This window comes from Octopus bimaculoides, chromosome 8, assembly GCF_046866305.1.
Source record: "Octopus bimaculoides isolate indiv1 chromosome 8, ASM4686630v1, whole genome shotgun sequence".
Classification (NCBI taxonomy): Eukaryota; Metazoa; Mollusca; class Cephalopoda; order Octopoda; family Octopodidae; genus Octopus; species Octopus bimaculoides.
The window spans coordinates 30,082,447-30,103,465 of NC_142935.1; the positions used below are offsets into that span (position 1 = coordinate 30,082,447).

Here is a 21,019-nt window from a genome sequence, read left to right on the forward strand (position 1 = left end):
TACCACTGGTTTCATGCAGAGAACTGTCAGCAATTATCAAGTCTGCCACTTGAGAAGTTGGCACTCGTCACCATCTTGGATAAGGTATTCTCAATTGCTGAGAAGTCTTGGCATGAAACCAATGGTAGCCTTGTTAACCCACAGAATATTTACATATATATAAATAGCTTTTAAATTAATTTATGGTAATGTTAAGGGTATGCAAATAAAGCTTTTATTTCATTATACTGGCTACCATTTAATGATACCGACTAATGAGTCAGTTTCTTAGGGTTGCATCATGATTATACCAATATAATGTAGGATAAATATAATAATCCTAGGATGGAACTTAAAAATATTTAATACATTGCTACACTTGCAGCAATGCATTAAATATTTACAAATTCCATCAGAAAATCGTTGTTGTTATATATATATATATAGAGGGAGAGAGAGAGCATACAAAATACTCCATCTTATTTTAATCAGCTTATAGTATTGGTTAAATGCTTTGTTATTGTTTAGAAAAATAATTTTATTATAGTCAAAGTGACTAGTTTTGTCAAAAATATATTGTTATTTACAATTAAATCAGTCAAAGATTTCCTCTTCAACACTCAAATGTTTCTTTCTCAAAAACCTGTAGAAATTAGTTGCAACCATTTCAGTTTTGATTGGCAAATTTCTTCCTGGTAATCAGTGTTTGAAGTTCTCTTTTTTGACTTATTTATTCATAGAAACCAAACTTTCATTTGTATTTGGACCATAATCTTTAGACACTTTCAGTTGGTTTAGAAACATGCCATTTATTCTCTTGTTCTTTTGTATCAAACCATAAAAAGCTTTTGCAAGAATTTTGGTTTAAGCTTCTCTTTTTCTTTCCACAGCTCTTCCATATTCTTTCATATTAGTCTCAAGAAAACCCTGAAAGCATAATAATTAACAATATTAACGAAGTTAGAGATTGGCACTTCTTCACACAGCTGTCCTCAGAAAACAAATATAATAAAACGGTCTGAAGATCCAGGTTGACCTGAGCTTACCTTCATGGCACTGCCGACACCATTTAAATCAAGCAAGAAAGTGTCATGTCCAAATATAGAACTCAGTTCATAGTAAGTCACAGCTTCATTTCCTGGAAAGAAAATAAGGGGTAGAAGATCATTTTGGGGCGGAGGTAAAGAATATGCACACCACCCGTTTTTGGCATAACCTTAACCCTAAACGTCAGGTGTGTATATTCTTTACCTGCACCAGTTTTTGTATACTAATACATAATAATGTTGTGAATAAATTTTTTGTTTTACCTGGGTCAGTCATTGGACTGTGACCATGCATAGTTCTGGGTTCTGTCCTGTGTAGTACCTTGGCCAAGTGTATTTTACTATAGCCTCAAGCTGACCAAAGCCTTGTGAGTGGATTTGGTAGATGGAAACTGAAAGAAGCTTATCATATATGTGTCTGTGTGTCTTTGTCCTCAACCATCACTTGACAACTAATGTTGGTGTATTGATGTCCCTGTAACTTAGTGGTTTAGCAAAAAAGATTGATAGAATAAGTACCAGGCTTTAAGATAATAAAAACTAAGTACTGAGGTTAATTCATTCAACTAAAATTCTTCAGTGATGCCCCAGCATGGCCACAGTCTAATGACTGAAACAAGTAAAAAAATAGAAGAAAGTTGGAAATGGTAGAATAGCTAATTTCACAAACTAAAAAATATATTATTTAGTAAAATTGATAAAAAAAAAAAAAAGTATAGTGAATTTACCTCAGAGAAAGGGAAACCCAATGTTTCAGACAAATCCCCCCCCCCCCCCATGGCAAGTTCATTGTACTTTTTTATTAATTTTACTAAATAATACAAGTCCTGCTGAGACAGACCAGCACCAGTCTCTTCGGAATCTGTTTAAACATATAAAAAATTTATCATTTACATGTTTATCATTTACATGTTTATCATTTACATGTTTATCATTTACATGTTTATCATTTACATGTTTAAAACGTAAGACAAACTCACCAGCTTCTTGTAAACTTTCAGCCAGATTTCTCTGCTGCCAAACAGGGAACAAAATATCAGTCTTTACTCCAATAACCATGCATGGACAAGCAACACGGGCAAGACCTTCAGTTAAGGTGTCAAAACCATCTTGGATATCAAATAAATCCATTGCCTTGAAAAAACATAAAATCTTTATTATTATTATTTCATTTTAGCTAACATATGCACATATTGTGGTTTGTTTAAACATTAAACAGCTCAATACACTCTATAGTAAAGGGTGTGAAGTCTGGGGGGCCACACTGGGTCACAGCCTTCAAGGAGTTTTAGCAGATTTTATCAATCCCAGTACTTCAGTGTAGTCTTATTTTACCCATCACTTTTTATCGATCCCTTTTATGAATGCATTCTACAATTAGATGCCCTTCCTACCATCAACCACTTTACAGAGTGCACTGGGTGCATTTTATCTTGACAATAGCACGAAATAGGCTACCTCTACAAAACTAACGAGCTCTCCTTCCCCCTCCTCACTACCTTGACTTCATTGTTTTATCAACTCAGAGTGTATGGTGGGTGCATTTTATCATGGCATCAACATAAGAGAGGTTGCTTTGTCTCTTGCAAGGCCAAACAGTCTTCTCTACTCTTTGTTATCTCTGTTTGTTTAGGACAAATGCAACTGTGAGTGTAAACAGAGGAGGGAATGTTGATCAAGAGGGTGGCAGAAGAGAGATAGTATGAGTGTGATCAGAGAAATAGAATGATAGATGTGTGAAGGTGATGCAGGGAGAAAGTAATGAAGACAGCTGGATGTTCATAAGAAAAAAAACTGGAAAGAAAATTTGCATAAGCAACATAATGAAAAATTAGAATAGGATTGGTGTGATGGGGGGGGGGGGGCGTGCTAGACCTCACTGTGGAGATGACAAGGGACTAAGACTTCTGACAATTTGCTGTGCTAGAGAAGACATGTCAAGCTAAGTAAAATAGTGGCCAACTATACATACAGGCTTGCAGGAGCTGGTGCCATGGTACCACATAAAAAGCACAGATGTTGGTGCCAGGTAAAAAGCACCCTTCCTGGTGCCATGTAAAAAGCACCTCTGCTAGTGCCACATAAGAAACACCCACGATAGTTCCATGTAGTTCACACCTGTGTGACTGCCATATAGAAAAGCACCTGTCTGGGACCACATAAGAAGCACCTGTTCTGGTGCCACATATAAAGCGCTCATGTCTTTGCTATGTATAAAGCATGTATATGTCAGTTCCATAAAAAAAAAAAACACCCAATACACTCTGTAAAGTGGTTGGCATTAAGAAGGGCATCGAGCTGTAGAAACCATGCCAAAACAGTTCCCTGGCTGGCTAGCTCCTGTCAAACTGTCCAACCTATACCAGCATGGAAAACAGATGTTAAATAATAATCATGAAGACACACACACATACAAACATATATACACACATACAAACACATGAATATATCAACAACTTTAAAAAAAACATGTAAAATGGAGAATTTCGTGTATTTTACCTTAGATATGTAAAGTAAGGAATTTGGATCATATTTCCTACTGAAACTTTCTCCTTGATATTCGAGATAACTTTCTATACTGAAAGTTGGACACAAAGTAGGTTCTTCAGTTGGGTCAATCTTTTGTCGGCCAAATCTCTTGTTCCATTCAGGTCCACTGCGATATGTCATGGTAGCTATCTCTCTAAGAAACAATAATACAGCATTTCAAAATCTCATATAATATTAAACTTGTACAAACTACAAATACAGGCGTAGGAGTGGATGTGTGGTAAGTAGCTTGCTTAAGAACTACATGGTTCCGGGTTCAGTCCCACTGTGTGGCACCTTGGGCAAGTGTCTTCTACTATAGCCTCAGGCTGTTTAAGTCTAAAGAAGAAACTAGTAATTCAATATAAGTTATAAATGACTTTTGTAAATACAGAGTCAATATTTTGTTCAGTAAAGATACCTCCTTTTTCTAAGTGGGTGGCCTTTGTAATTTGCTCTGAACTCTAATAGTAGTGAGAGTATCTAGACTGTTCATTAAACGGCCATAATATAAATTAGAAGCTGTAATATAATGTAGCTATGTGGATTATAGAGTAGCTGTATTATAAAGTGTCTTTTGTGAACATCCATACAAATGAGCTTTTTAGAAATTGTTGGGACAAGTTGGTGCTGTAGTATTATTATCTTGGCTGTGTATTTTGCTTGTAGAGGAAACAGCACATGATAGTGGTTTTGTTTGCTTGAGATATATGACACGTGTTTAGCAGTTGTTGAATCAGTGAGCGTTTATCACAGGATTCATGAATGATAAAGTGATAAATACATAGTGAGGGGGGGGGAAGTTACTCTCAATTGGATAGGGGTGGGAATTGAAAAGAGTTTGTTGACACACACCCCACACTGTAATGGGACGAGGTGTAGGTTGGAGTAGCACATGGATACTGTTAACATAATGACTGAATAGCTGTTAGGATTTAATTAATATGAAGAGTTGATGCAACATGGAATTATTTTGGTTAATAGTTTTAAGATAACATGCATACAAGAATAGATTTCCAAAACTAATTCAGGAAACTTGATGCACTTCATAGTCTACTGTTCTCATATCTTTTCATTTTTAACATTTTGTTTAGAAAACTCATCTTTCCTTGTAATCATCATCATCATCATCTTTTAACGTCCACTTTCCATGCTAGCATGGGTTGGACGATTTGACTGAGGACTGGTGAACCAGATGGCTACACCAGGCTCCAGTCTGATTTGGCAGAGTTTCTACAGCTGGATTCCTTTCCTTACCTATTTCCCCATGGCCAGACATTTTCACCGAATATTGCAAATGAATGACCTCCATTTACAACCATATATGATGTCAAGACAAGGACAAACAGACAGACAAATAAACAAAACACATACATACATACACACACATACATACAATGGACTTCTTACAGTTTCCATCTACCAAATCCAATCACAAGACTTTGGTCAGTCCAAGGCCATAGTAGAAGACACTTGCCCAACATGCCAAGCAATAGAACTGAACTCACAATCAAGTAATTGAGACGATAAAGGGCCAAAAATGTTACAAAAAAACCTTTACGACAACTAAAATGAAACTATGTTAGTTTTAAACAATTCTTACAGAAACTAATATTTATACAACTCATAAAATAACTCCTGCGTTACAAAAACCAGTATTTTTACCGAGCAAGTTTCATCCCAACTGCTGGATACTGATGGTCATAATAATGACCATTATTCCAATTAGGGTCCATCATGATGATTTTTCGCTGAAGGTATCTCATGGCAATGGATGAAGGATGTGATTGACTGCAGCTGGATATTGAGATCATTCTGAAAGAATGGGAAAAGCAACAAGATTAGGTCCATATCAAGGTTCCAAGTTCATAAAACTTTATTGATGTAAGAATTTAAAATTAAAATAACTATAGGTATATATATGGCTGTAAGGTTAAGAAGCTCACTTTACACCATGTGGTTTCAGGTTCAGTTCCACTGTGTGGTACCTTGGGCAAATGTCTCCTACTATAGCTTTATCCAATGTCTTGTGATTGAGTTTGATAGGCACAAACTGCATGGAAGCCCATCAATATATATTTTTGGGGGGCCCATGCAACAAAATAGAAAATTGAGGATCCACAATAGTATTGTATGTGTCCCTGAAAAAATTTTGCTTTTGATGTATGTATTGCAAGAAACAACCAGTTTTTTTTTCTCTAGCATTTTACACAGTTCAACCTACACAAGTTAACATGTGAGAAACAAAATAAGAATTTTGAATGAAGCTTCTATAAAACTAGTTTTTAAATATCAAAAGACAGAATAAAATAGTAATCAAAGGGGTCCATAGATTAAAAAAATGGTTGAGAACCCCTGCTCTAGAATGTCACCCTGAAGATTAGAGATAATTATATGGAAACCATTAATCAGCTTACCTTCCAACTCTGTCAGGATAAAGTGCTGCTGACATTAATGAAATCATTCCACCCAATGAGGAACCAAGACAACCATGAAGCTATTGGACAGTAACAAGATGAACAGAATGAAAGAATATTGCATGAAGAAGTTAATAGATGAAAGCATTACAAATATAATCTTGCTTGAGATAATCCTAATCTTCTCTAATGACTTCCTTTTAATACAAAACCCCAAACCAACAAACTATCAATTAAAACATTCATTCTTTCTTCTTACTCAACTGTAAATGGGTAGCTCTGTGATGGACTAGCCTTTTGACCAGGGGCAATGTAGGCTTGCTAACCGAGCCAACAGAATGGCATCATTCAAAAGCTAAAATGATGCAAAGTGCATTGTGATCAGCAATGTATAACATCATCTGATAGTCTGATCAATCATGTGATCACGTGATAAGATAAAGAAATAAGATACCAAGTACATGCAATGAAGTGCATTATTTACATTTGACGGATATCTGTCCTCATCTTGTTTGTTGTTAATACAGCATTTCGGCTGATATACCCTCCAGCCTTCATCAGGTGTCTTGGGGAAATTTCGAACCTGGGTTCTCAATCGTAAGCATTGCCCAAACGACCTCAACATTAGCTTCAAAATTCATCCAAGGCTGGGACTACAGGCCATATGTCTCCCTACCAATTCAGGATCACAATACATAAATACACTGCAACACAATTTCTTTTCCTCAACAGGGCCTGCCCTATTTAAAATTGTCCCAAAACAGATCAAAGAAAAAAAAGGATCCCATCACCTTTAAACAGAATCTGGACAAATTTCGTCAAGAAATACCGAATAAGCCACTCATTCCTGGACACAACTCACTCAACAAGAACTCCCTACTTGAGTAGACTATGATACCACAAAACATGACTTAAAAAGGGATTTAGATAATCCTATCAGGTGGTGCTATTAAGTTAGACATGGGCTGGACCAATCTTTGGTTGAAACCTATCTAAGTTTTATATATATATATATATATATATATATATATATATATATATATATATATATAAAAAAAGAGAGAGAGAGAGAGCCTAAAACTTCAAAGTTTAAGTGATATAGTTGATATACAAAAAAACTTAATGGTGAGAAGAAGAAATTCAATTTACCTTCTTAATTCCAAGGTAATCAAGTAACAAGAATGATGAGTGAACCATATCTTCGACACTAACCAAAGGGAATGTGGTACCAAAAGGCTGCAAATGAAATGAGACAGGAAAAATATATTTCACACCGGAATTTCATTTAATGATAAAAACAGAACCTCATTTAGTAGTAGTAATAGTAATAGTAGTAGTAGTAGTAATTTATGCACAAAACCAGCTATTTTGAAGGTGAGTATGAGTCATCTTATTTGGAGTTACTGTCCTCCTAAAAAGTTCAAAAGGACCACAACTTGACTGAATATTTCAACTTTGGTTATGGTTTCTATGGTTGGATGCCCTTCTTATCAACCAATTTACAGAGTGAACAGAGAGTATTTCATTGTGGCACCAACAATAGAGAGCATTATTTACATTATTTACATTTGACGGATATTTGTCCTCGTCTTGTTTGTTGTTAACACAACATTTCGGCTAATATACCCTCCAGTCTTCATCAAGTGTCTTGGGGAAATTTCGAACCTGGGTTCTCATTCCTAAGGTATACTTACATGCACATATCCATATGTATGTGTGTGTGTGCATTTATATATGTACATTGATGCAATAAAATTTCTTACCTAGAACTATATAAGAATTTTCAAAATACAATTTATAAGGGAGAAATATTTCCTCAAACTCACCTTTCCAGTACTTGGGTTCAATGAACTAGGACCACTGAAATACAAAACATTTGACAAGAAGCATGGGTATAAAACAAAACGAGAACAACAGAGAAGTGTTTCTTACCATATTTACTCATGTATAAGTCACACCCCTAATTTAGTCTTAAATCTTGGTACAAAATGTTTTCCCTTCATGGTTAAACATGTTACCACCTTTGCTTTGTGTCATGCCCCAGTTTTTTCAGTTAAAATCAAATATGAAAAACTGACTTATACGCAAGCTTATATAAAACATTTTAGATAATGCAACAGTATACATCAGGAAACAAAGTTTTGAAGATTATGAGAAAATCTGGCTGAAAGAAGGCCTGTGTTGTAAGAGATTACTGTTGAAATTAATACATCTTGGTCACAATGGAAGATTTATAGTTCATATTACTGTGTGTGTGTGTGTATGTATTTTGGAAATTCAAGAGATGTGAAATAAATCGTTTTTAACAATGGAACTTGAAGTAGATAAAGCTATAAATAATAAAATGTAAATCTTTGGTTTAAAAAAAAAAAAGCCTGAATAGGAAAAGTCAAAAGTGGCCCATCATTACCAGCATCAACATTTAACATCTATACTTCCATGCTGGCACAGGTTGGATGGTCTAACAGAATGCAACGGACCCAAGGACTGCTTTGGCATGGTTTCTATGGCTGGACGCCCTTCCTATCACCAACTACTTTCATCATCATCATTGTTTAACGTCCACTTTCCATGCTGGCATGGGTTGAATGGTTTGACTGAGGTCTGGCAAGCCAGGTGGCTGCAATCCGATCTGGCAATGTTTCTACAGCTGGATGCCCTTCCTAACACCAACCACTCCAAGAGTGTAGTGGGTGCTTTTTATGTACCACTAGCACGAGGGCCAGTCAGGCAGTACTGGCATCGGCCACACTTGAATGGTGCTTTTTACATGCCACCAGCACAGGAGCCAGTCAGGCGGCACTGGCAATGACTACGCTTGAATGGTGATTTTTACATGCCACCGGCATGGGACCAGTTAGCTGGCACTGGCGTCGACCACACTCGAATGGTGCGTTTTATGTGCCTCCAGCATGGGAGTCAGTCAGGCGGCACTGGCTTCGACCATGCTCAAATGGTGCTTTTTATGTGCCACTGGCATAGGTGCCAACCAGGCAGTACTGACATCAGCCACGACAATGACTTCACTTGACTCAACAGGTCTTTTCGAGCACATTTTATTGGCCAATGATTGAAGGGTACTCTTAAATGGACTGGTTATGCTGCACTGGCATAGACCACAGTTACCGTCTCACTTGGCTTGCTGGGTCCTCTCAAGCACATTTTATATATATATATATATATATATATATACCAGATTTTAAAAAAATTTTTAATCTGAAAACCAGGGTTTATATAAGACCAGGTAAAGCTTTAACAGGTTCTCATGAGCTCTTATCTAACGAGAGAAGTGTAGAAGACAGCAAAGACTATCAAGGTCTGTTTATGGAAACATTAATATTGGTAATAAGGTTGACAGAACAGATAACAAAAAAAAACTTGATATTTACATTGATATTCATTAGTTCTATAAATGACTTCCTACTTTTTAACCTAATTAATGAATTGTTCACGGTAAATTTAAGCTTCACTATTTTTCTGTGTCATTATCTTGTTCTCACATTCAAATAAAAATAGATATGGTTGAGGTCACTTCACACCTGTGTAGTTCTGGCTTTGATACCACAGAACAACATTTTGGGAAAACATACTCTTCTACCAGCGTAGCATTGTATTCATACAAATAAAATAGGGGCACAAATTTCAATAAGTGAGCAGCCAAAATTTCTAATAGTTGCTGTTTTAGAAGTGAATTAGGGATCAAGTTTTTGTTAGAACTTTGGTCACGTCAAATATACCCTTTTCTGTTTATGGAACCACAGAGTTCAAAAGGCGGAATTGTGGTAGAATACATTTGATTTTGTATCATATTTTAAAACATATGAATTTATCCTTTGGATCTTTCAAAGGCCAATGAAATAAGAATTTGTAACACAGGTATAAATATTATCCACCATAGTAATTGATAATGCTTTTTAATTAGTTAAAATCAAAAAGATGCAAGTTTAAAACAATCTAGGTGGGATTTTGAATGTTCTGTGTCATATAGTTTTTTTGGTTTTTATTTCTTTTTCCCTCCAGTGGCATCTGTTTGAAAGCTGTTTTAGAATGGTGTTGCCTTGGTAACCAAAGTAAATGAACTGCAGGTTTAAATCTTCGTTCTATGATGATTTCACTGAGTGGCCTTGTGTTGGTGAGCCGAACTACCCTAAAAATCACATTCAACCATCTTAAAAAGGCAGGGGAAGAATACATTGGATAATGTGATCCAAGATATATTATGTCAGGGAAAAAAGACAAGATGGTCATGGCTAGAATGTCCTTGACCACAGGTCTGCTTGATCAGAGTTGACTTGGGTTTAATCCTTTAGCATTTAAACCGGCCATATCAGGTCCAAATATTTTACCTGTTTTAATATAAAACAGGTAAAACAGCTTTTGTCTCTCATACCTACCCAATTATAATTTTAGAAATTTACAATCACGTCATTGAAATCTCAAAGCTTCAAGGTAATGCATAATTAATTCAAAATAGAGTGAATAAATAAGCATTACATTTGACAGTGTAATCAGAATGTTGAAGAGTTAAACACAGTGGAGGTGCAATGGCCCAGTGGTTAGGGCAGCAGACTAGCAGTCAAAGGATCGCGGTTTCGATTCCCAGACCGGGCGTTGTGAGTGTTTATTGAGCGAAAACACCTAAAGCTCCACGAGGCTCTGGTAGGGGATGGTGGCGGACCCTGCTGTACTCTTTCACCACAACTTTCTCTCACTCTTTCTTCCTGTAATTCAAAGGGTCAGCCTTTGTTGTGCCTGTAATTCAAAGGGTCAGCCTTGTCAAACTGTGTCACGCTGAATATCCCCGAGAACTACATTAAGGGTACACGTGTCTGTGGAGTGCTCAGCCACTTGCACGTTAATTTCATGAGAAGGCTGTTCCGTTGATCGGCTCAACTGGAACCCTCGACGTCGTAAGCAACGGAGTGCCAACAAATAAACACAATCCTGCTCTCATATAACTATCCCTGTCCCAAGAATACTTAAAAAGTGCTGCAGTTATTTTCATTAACCTCAACACTGCTTCCTCTTCTTCCTTTGTTTCACTAAAAACGAATAAGCAACAGATTAAAAATACAGAACAAGAAAGAGTTAAAAGTATTGTTGTTGATATAATTACCTTGATCCATAGCAACCACCGATATTGTTTGTACAGATGACAAAATATTTGTCTGTGTCAATAGGGTGGCCTGGTCCGATGAATTTTTCCCACCAACCAGGCTCTGGACTTTTCTATAAAGAAAGAGAAAAAGCAAAGTTTAGCTGGTTTTAAACAGCAGAACTTTTAAGTGTATAAAACCATAAAATAATAATTTCAAATTGGCACAAGGCCAGAATTTTTTCGGGGTGGGGGGAATAGCTGATTACATTGACCCGGTACTCAACTGATATTTATGAGGTCTGATCAATAAGTATCCGGACCGTTGCCATAGTAACGAAGGTAAAGCATACAGGGTGAAGCTGCATGTCACAGATGGATCCTGAACTCTGCTGTGCATGCACACTAAGTTTTAACATCCTACCTCACTTCTGCTGTTTACAGCAGTGCTCGGAAGGAAGGTGTGTAGCGTATGATCGTCACATTGACCATGACAGAGAAAGTTGTCATGGCGATACCTGCTCAGAGGCCTACACAAAGTTCCAGAAAGTGTATGGAGATGAGTGCATGAGCCGCACACAAGTGTACAAATGGTTCAGACATTTCCAAGACTTCCGAAAACATGTTGATATTGATGAACGTTCTGGGAGACCTGCAACCAGCAGAACTGAGAAAAACATCGCAGATGTGCATGCAGTTGTGAGGGGAAATCGTTGAATCACCATCCGTGAGTTATCAGAGGATGAGCAGATTAGTTACAGTTCAGTTCAGTCCATTATCACTGAAGATTTGGGTATGAGACGCATGTCTGCTAAGTTTTTGCCGATACTGCTTTCAGCTGACCAAAAAGACACTCGGGTTTCAGTTGCACAAGATCTCCTTGATTGTGTCAAGAACAATGAAAACTTTGTGTAGTCCTCTGAACTCAGAATGTAAAGAAGGATAACTAAATAAGACACTACTCAGTACCATTTAGTTCAGTGGTGCCTTAAAAAGATGAATTGTTGTGGAACGCCTCTTTGGAAATTTACACCTAAGTTTCAGTTTTTCTTGCACCCATACAATGAATACGTTACCTTGTGACTTCTTGCATGTGAGCTGGCAGACAGGCCAGTGAATATCATTACAGTGTTGTCTCGGTCTTCGTTCAGCTCTCCCCAGGTTTCATAAGCAATGTCTAACTGAGGCAATATTCGACCTCCATATTTCATATAGAAAGGTTGATCATATGTGAATACTTCATAGCCAGACTGAACCAAGTCGTATTGAGGTTCTGGGCCGGATATATTTCTGCAACAATAAAAATATAAAAGTAATCAATACACGAGTTTGATGAGAGATTTGTGAATACCACAGCAAAACAACAAACAAGTAATGTATATGACATCTTGTATCTTTTACTTGTTTCAGTCATTGGACTGCAGCCATGCTGGAGCACCACCTTAACACTAGCATTTAAACTGACCGTATCCAGCCAAAATATCCTACTTTATACTTGAACCAGCCAGATCTGGCATATCATACCTACCCTACAATGTCATTCTAAAAATAAACAATATATAGGCGTAGGAGTGGCTGTGTGGTAAGTAGCTAGCTTACCAACCACATGGTCTCGGGTTCAGTCCCACTGCACGACCAACCACATGGTTCCGGGTTCAGTCCCACTGCGCGGCATCTTGGGCAAGTGTCTTCTACTATAGCCTCGGGCCGACCAAAGCCTTGTGAGTGGATTTGGTAGACAGAAACTGAAGTGCATGTTTGTATGTGTGTGTTTGTCCCCCCAACATCGCTTGACAACCGATGCTGGTGTGTTTATGTACCCGTAACATAGCGGTTCGGCAAAAGAGATGGATAGAATAAGTACTAGGCTTCTAAAGAATAAGTCCTGGGGTTGATTTGCTCGACTAAAAGGTAGTGCTCCAGCATGGCCACAGTCTGAAACAGACTGAAACAAGTAAAAGAGTATATATATATATATATATATATATATATATATATAATCAGAAGTAACATTTAACGCCTGTTTTCCATGCTGGAATGGGTTGGACGGTTTGCAGGAGCTGGTAAAAAGGGAAATGCTTCCTCCCGTCTCCCCAGCATTTTCTCGCAAATTATTCTTTTTTTATTTATTTATTTATTTTTGCCAAAAAACCACGTTTTCGGATACAAGAGACTCTGGAAAATTGCTAAAAATCGGAATTTTGAACATTTCTAAATTACCACCGCCTCACCCCTATTTCCTTCATTTTAAACTTTTTTCAGAATTTTTTTTTCTTCAAAATATGCAGAAAAATACAGAGATTATGATGTTGAAAAAAATTTCCAAAAATCTTTGTAAAATTTTTTTTTCAGAATTTTTTTTTTTTTGTCAAAATATGCGGAAAAATACAGAGATTATGATTCGGACAAAAATTTCAAAACATTTCTGTACATACGGTTACGGTTTTAGGGTTAGGGTTTTAGTGTTAGGGTTACGGTTGGGGTAAAAAAGTCAAAATTGAAGAAGTGGGAGGAGGGGGGTTCACAATGCCGATTTTTGGCAATTTTCCGGAACCTCCGTATCCCCAAAACGGGGATTTTTGGCCAAAAAAATTACAAAAGTAAACAAATTTGGGAGAAAATGGTGGGAGAAAGATTATAAGCAATACATAGCGTCAGAAGAAAACTTTCGACTGGAAAAAGTAGGAAAGCTGAGACGTTTGAGTTTGATTTATTAGTGGAACGTTAAACGTGTTGACCCATTTTCATTTTTAGAAATGTTACAAGTACTTTGCTGGTATTTGAACAAATCGTAATTACAAGAATTAAAGTTGGTCAACAAAAATAGGAAAAAAAAAAATGACCCGCCGGACCATCAATGTATTGCTGGTCGTTTGGGGGGGGGGGCACACCATGAGTAATGTGGACTAAGATATATTTAAAGACGGTTGAAAGGCCTTTTATTATAGGTCTGCTCAATCAGGGGATGACATCTGGCTAAATAACTTCTCCACTGACATAGTTTACACACAGTACAAAGAAAATAGGACACAAGAAAGTTTATAACGCAGTCCATTTGGTTGTTTCCTATTTTAACGCCGTAAAAAAACACAAAATGAAAATACAGTACTTTTATTAATGAACATTTTCGTGTAAGTGCTGTATTTACTCCTGAATAAGTCGCACTCGTGTATAAGTAGCCAAAAAGCTATGGACTTTCACTTTCTGACTAAAATAAATGAACGAATAAAGTAGAATTTCCATTGACATAATTGCAACGTATAACCTTCGAAAATTTAATCGCTGCATAAGTTCGTTAAGAAAAAACAAATAAAAATAAAACAGAATTTATTTATAAAGTTATGAGGAAACAAAGTGGATGTGTGTTAGTAGAGCACAGACATACTCGGGATATTGAATTATTTGCTAAATGTTATTAGCTGGTCATTGTTATATACAAGCCCCCTTACCACACTGTAAATATAAAAATCCTGGTTTCAGTCTTTTGTTGAACTGCTAGATTACGAGGACGTAAATACACCAACATCGGTGGAGGGACAAACACACACACAAACATATATATATGACGGGGCTTCTTTCAGTCTCCGTCTACCAAATCCACTCACAAGGCTTTGGCAGGCACGAGGCTATAGTAGAAGACACTTGCCTAAGGTGCCACGCAGTGGTATTGAACCCGGAACCATGTGGTTGGGAGGCAAGCTTCTTAGTCCCATTTCTCTGTAATATAAACAGATTGGCTGCTTACAAGGATTGGTCAAATAATGTGAAAGCTTCTGGCAATTATCCAATAAGATTCGAAAATTGATGAAGACGCAATTCATCATTCTTTCTGTATTTTTTTTTTAAATCGACGGAGAAATAGTTAAAATTGCGGTACTACTAAAGCAGCGCGGACCCGAACGCGCAGTCGCGCGTCCGCGCTAGCTAGTCTTGAGTGATCGATCCTAACCCTAACCCTATCCCTATCCCTAACCCTGTCCCTAACCCTATCCCTAACCCTAACCCGCGTGTGCAAATGAATACGTGTTTAGGGTTAGGGTTAGGAATAGGGTTAGGATCGACCACTCACGACTAGCTAGCTAGCACTGCTTTAGTAGTACCTAAAATTGCTATGTTTGTATTTCTCCTACACATATATAAGGCTGTGTGTATTAAAAACACTAATCTTTAATATATACATACTAGCATACCCGTGTCGTCAAAAATTCCAACATTTTTATTATTGATAGGAAATGGAGCGTGTAAGCAACAAGCAGAAAGCATTGAGAAATGTCAGCAACAAACCGATAAATTAAGTACTGGTATCTATTTGTTTGACTAAATCATGCGGTACTCCAACATGGTTGCAATCCTATAACTGAATTTAAATGCGCAAAAACGACAAATAGTAATCAAATAAAGGATTTAATATACGCAAAGAAACAATATTTATTGTAAACAGTTGTCAGTTACTTTGAAATTCGGTCACTGGTAGCGTATTGAAACTGACAGCTCGAAAAACCTACGGCAGACCTCTCTTCGAAGCCACTATATATATATATATATATATATATATATATATATATATATATATATATATATATATATAGTTATATAATTCTTCGCGTTCAAAGATAAGGAGGAGCAGCAAGTTTTTAAGTGGTGATGTAAACAGAGAATTGAACAAGAGGATATGGGGGATTTGGGGCAAATATGTAGGCTTTTGTCGTGGCGATGTTTTATTTTCTTGTTTTGGTGTTCCTCATCCGTTGCAGTTGCTCTGGTCTTCTCAAAATTGCTTGCAGTGGTCTAGATGCAACCTTGCCACACATCTCTCTGCTCTGGGCCTCCCTCCCACTACGTAGGGTCCATCTCTGCCTGGGCGGGTTGCGTTTCAGCTAGTCTTATACCCCTCCTCCGTCACCCACATATATATTACACACTCGCATAGAAATAAAACTACGAGTAAACCATGTGCGTATGTGTGTGTGTGTAGAAAATCAAAATAATGGTCGGAATTAGCAGAATATTGGCAATTGAAAACACTACTGACACTAAACAAGACTTTATACATGCATATGTCCACGTTTGCATTTTTAGTTTGTTTACTTTTTGGCAGATATAAGCAATACAGAAAAAAATAATAATAAAAATAGATACAGAACGAATTCCGAAGTTGTCTTACGTTCGAGAAACGCAGGGAAATTCTGTTTCCATTCCTTTAAAAAGTAAATTGTTTCCGTTTGTTTCTTCTGTTTCTTTGACTTGCGAACTTTTTTGCTTGTAAGCTGTGACTGGAAGATGCCTTTTGGAAGCTTGGAAAGTTGAAGGAATTGATCGTCGTTGGCATTGAGATATATTTAACAACGATCGACTCAGCTGTCGAAGACAGAGCTGAACAGAAGTCATTGTTGTTGGCTGAAAGAAGTTAAAGTGGACGGATGTTCTTGGTGGGGAAAAAGTTTATATATGACAGATAAATAGACAAAGGGAGAGAATTGTGTGTGAGGGTGCGTATATATAAGGGAAAGATAGAGAGAATGTGTATGATAGAGAGGGTGACGGGGCGGGAGTGTGAAAGAGTGACAGAAAGACAGTGTGTGAAGAAGAGAGAGACAGAGAGTGTGTGTGTGTGTGTGTGACAGAGAAAGAGAGTGTGATCAAGAGAGTATGTGTGACAGAAAGAGAGAGTGTGTGAAAGAGTAATGGAAAGAGATAGCGTGGCGAAGAGAAAGAGTGTGTGACAAAGAGAGAGAGAGAGAGTGACAAAAAAGAGCGGGAGCTTGTATGTGTGAAAGAGTGTAGTGAAGAAAGAGAGAGTGAGTAGGTGACAGAAGGAGAAAGTATGAGAGAGGGAAAAAAAAGAAAATGAGAGCGAGGCGAGGAATGTTCAGTTCAGTTTGTGTTTATGAAATTAACAAGTGTGTGAGATTTCGAGTGTTTATTAGATAGAAGATAAAGAAGCGAGGGAAAATAACTGCAGGGGAAAAGTTAATGAAGAAGTGTGGTTGGAGTGTGTGTAAGTTTTAAAAATAATTCCTAAGAGAAGTGTGTGTAAACGAAGCGAAGAAAGATCTTTTGTATTTATTAAAGACAGAAAGGAAAAGAAAGTGAAGATATGTATTATTTTGTTAGGAGAAAAGTGTAAGAATGACGCCGTGAAGTGATAAGCAAATGTTTCTTTCGAAAATGAACGATATATTACTTTCGTAAATAGATAAATCCCATATACAAAGTGAGAAGTTCTATTGTTGTCTCTGATCACCCCCTTATTTGAGTTTAGTTGTACCCTCTGGTCGGTGACTCATTTACTCTGCACAAATTTCTGTTGCCTAATATAATTTGTATCTACACAATACACATACATGATGTGTTAGAGCTGCTGTAGTTCATAGAACTGGATGGGTACAGTAAATATTTCCTGCAGACCCAATGGTGGAGTGAAAGGTGACGCTGAAGCTGACTGGTTGGCTTTGAACAGGTTCATAAATAATCGAAACTAATGACTACTCAGTACATCACCATCTGTGTCACCCTTACAGACTTGATAATATCACAATAAATTGTATTAAGATAATAATAATAGCTTCAAATTTGGGCACAAAACCAGTAATTTTTAAGAAGTGGGAATTAATTGCATATTTTATGATTTACGTTTTCGTGTTTTTGAAATAACGGACTGCAGTTAAAGTTTCATAGTATATATTTGAAAGAATTACAGAAACTCGGTGATTTGTCATTAAAGTTAGGAACATCTAGGACTTATAAAATGAGTATTCACTCAGTAGCTGGTCTGGAGCCATAAAAAAACAAGGAAGAACCAGGAAATACCTGACAAGGCCCATAAAGTGGCCTCGTTCTACCTCGCAAAATTTCTCCAGGTAATCTTGGGCGGAAGTAAAGAATACGTACACCACCAAAAACCTCTGAGTGTACGTATTCTTTCCTTTCGCCAGGCCTTCTATGAGTGTGCTTGCCTGCATGTGTGCTTGCCTGCATGTGTGTGAAGGTGTGTGTGTTTGTTGTGCGTGTTGTGTAAGCTGAAGCCCGCAGAGTGAAACCGCTTGGAACAGATTGACCGTCAACTCTGCTGTGCATGCGCACTAAGTTTTAACGTTCTAGCTCACTTCCGCTGTTTACAGCAGTACTTGGAAGGAAGGTGTGTAGTGTGTGATCGTCACATTGACCATGAAAGGGAAAGTTGAGCAGAGAACCGGCATCAAAAGCTTGGCGATACCTTCTCAGAGGCCTACACAAAGTTTTCAAAAAGTTTTCCTTGCTCTTGACACAATCAAGAAGATCCTGTGCAACTGAAACTCTTATTCATGAGCAGCACAGGCGTGTTTTTTCAATCCTGCTAGGGACCTATACTCTTTTGTACAGGATGTGGCAATGATGGGCACTTCTTGCAGCAGGTGTTCAGAGAGCTGACCACCCACGTTGATACATGCTGTCATTCCGTCATGAAGTTTTTCTTTTGAGTGTTTTCCCTGTTTCGGTTACGGCCAGCCATAGTATGCAACATATGCAACGCATAGCAAAAATGTTAACTGAGATGTTGAAAAATTCAAGCGTTGGCCGTGCTTGAAGCTTTTTAAAGCGAGGAAAAGTCTTGCACATTCTCCAAACAACGAATATATTGGCCCCCTAATAAAAAAAAAACCTTGTCTTCATCATTGAATGCAAACAAAGTCGTAGGTGTTACATCAGTTTTCCTTCCCCAAAAGAGATGGTTGATCAAAGACGAAGTATCTTTCACTCCAAACTGATGGATGGTTGTTGACTTAACTGAGTTCAGCCGCCCTTTGACATATCTTGATTTCTGTCCTGCAAGGTCTCCAACAAAAACCACTCATTTTACCAAGCCGACTCGATACGTTCGCCGATTTAGTCGCCCCTGCTCCAACCACGTGACAGGTTGTACCAGGTTACAAGTTACCAGTAGCAGTAAGAGTGACTTGAATTATATTGACTGACTAGCAGAGATACCCGGCGTTGCCCGTGTTACATGCAATTGAAGAATGAGACTTTTCTGTTATATTTTCTTTAAGGAACTGGAATACCTATGATTCGAATTTCATCAAAATTGCACATGAGGCTTCTTTCCCTCTTTACACACCCTAAAAAAATTCTAATCATGACACATTTATCCCATACTAATGATCTTTATGCGCATATTCCAAAATTCCAGTCTTCTGGAACCTATAAAAAGGATTTTGCTCATATAAAATGGAGCTCATGGAGCTCTAAAATGTGGGAATGAAGGCCCCTGTTGGGGGTGGGGGTGTTAATGTCAACCAGAGAAGTTGAATTGTTGGGAATGTTTTTAACTTGGGTCTTATAGTATGCCTGTATATATGTGAAAGTATAGTTTCACTTTAATAGTTTCAGTATGAAACTCCTGGCAACCAATATCTTTATACCCAGTCCGCCACTAATCGAGGGTGTTACGTTCCCAAAACCCCCAGCGATAGGTGAAAATCCGCGAAGTAGAAACAGTACTGTACTCTATGTTTTTTTAAAATTAGTTTCATAATTTTTATATATTTATTTTATTGTAAATACAAAACAACACTACAGAAGAATCGACGTAAGCTTAAATAATAAACCGCGATAGGTGAGCCGCGATATGGCGAGGGATTACTGCATATGAATCAATTTACACGTCCTTTACATTGGACAGATGCAGTGTTGCCGGAAGAAAAAATTCTGTTGTAACAAGAAACACGTTTTTTTATATAATTTTACTTATGTCTAATGAGTCCTCATTACCCCGAAGAATTTAATTTTTACCCCACTTGGGGTAATTTATCCCGGTTCTCCGACCCTTGAATTAACCCCTTCAATGCGGTGCTTTAGCTTTGTTCTGTAGCCAGTTACATTCCGAAATCGGTTACTGCAAGTTTTGAATAATTTTAAGAACAATTTTGCTTGCATGGACTATGAAATCATTGCATCTTCGTACATTGCTGCCGTAGACCATGTTTAAAATTCCTGGTGTAAATTATCTTCTGAATTATCTTATATTTTGTATTTGTGTCGGCATTCGTTGTCTGTGTAAACGTGAGAAGAAAAAACCCAATGTATTTTTGATTATAGATAATGGCGAATTAATTGTAAAAAGAGGAGAGTCTAAATGCCCTTCTAAATAGGAATTTTACCATAAGTATTTTGTATGTGTGGACATCTATACATTTTGTATCTGTGTGCCCATGTAACATCAAAATGTTTAAGCGTGACAAAGATAATATATTCGTAATCACGGATGAGAGGAAAATTTAAATGCTTTTCTCAGTAAGAACTTTTACCATCTCTAATTTGCGGGGATATTTGCTGTCTCCATGTAACATCAAAATAGATTGGTGTGACAAGAATAATGTATACGTACTCACGAATACCTTCTTTTATCGTTTATCTTTCACTTGTTTCAGTCTTTGGACAGCTGCCACGCTGGAGCACCACCTTGAAGGGTCTAGTCCGGGGGTTCTCAACCATTTTTTTAATCTATGGACCTCTTTTATTAATATTTTATTCTAGTGGACCCCTGTAACTATTCTATGTTTAAAAACTAGTTTTTAAAAATTTCTTTCCAAATTCCTATTTGATTTTTCACACAGTAACGTGTGTAGGTTGAACTACGTAAAATGTTATGGAAAGAAACGTAGCTGTTTCTCGAAATACATGGTGCCACTCTAGCGTTCGGTCTACCGCAGAATCCTACTTTAGCGTGCAGTCAACTGCAGTATCCTGTCTACGCTGTGAAATTACTTTTAGCGTGCCGTCTGCTTTTCTTACCCTTTTACACTTTAGCGTGCGATCTACCTCCACTATGAGAACTTTATACTACAGGATGATAAAAACAAATTGAATAATGTTGAATAATGGTTTATTAATAACTTAAACTTAAATCTTAATTAACGATACTCACTTCATACATAATGTTCTTCATGATTCACTGTAAAATGGCGATAACC

The 21,019-nt window shown here is 37.3% G+C and overlaps 1 protein-coding gene across 1 annotated transcript; it reads right to left on the reverse strand.

Annotated features, from left to right (window-relative positions):
* Window positions 1-492: 492 nt before the first annotated feature.
* On the reverse strand, window positions 493-16,703 carry LOC106867363 (uncharacterized). The gene is made up of 11 exons (XM_014912215.3): window positions 16,231-16,703; window positions 12,143-12,356; window positions 11,088-11,200; window positions 7,798-7,831; window positions 7,121-7,207; window positions 5,972-6,051; window positions 5,220-5,369; window positions 3,525-3,708; window positions 2,006-2,159; window positions 1,026-1,117; window positions 493-906 (listed from the first exon to the last, which is right to left on the reverse strand). Exons 1-11 carry the CDS (start codon window positions 16,452-16,454, stop codon window positions 844-846), a joined length of 1,395 nt encoding a protein of 464 aa, XP_014767701.1. The 5' UTR covers window positions 16,455-16,703; the 3' UTR covers window positions 493-843.
* Between the last annotated feature and the right edge of the window lie 4,316 nt (window positions 16,704-21,019).

Coding starts and splice junctions, on each gene's coding strand:
- LOC106867363 (XM_014912215.3), bottom strand. CDS start 16,454: ATGACTTCTGTTCAGCTCTGTCTTCGACAGCTGAGTCGATCGTTGTTA. Junction 7,832..11,087: donor GGTGGTTGCTATGGATCAAG/GTAATTATATCA, acceptor TTTGTATTTCAG/TGGTCCTAGTTCATTGAACC. Junction 1,118..2,005: donor TGAAAGTTTACAAGAAGCTG/GTGAGTTTGTCT, acceptor TTTTCTTTCCAG/GAAATGAAGCTGTGACTTAC.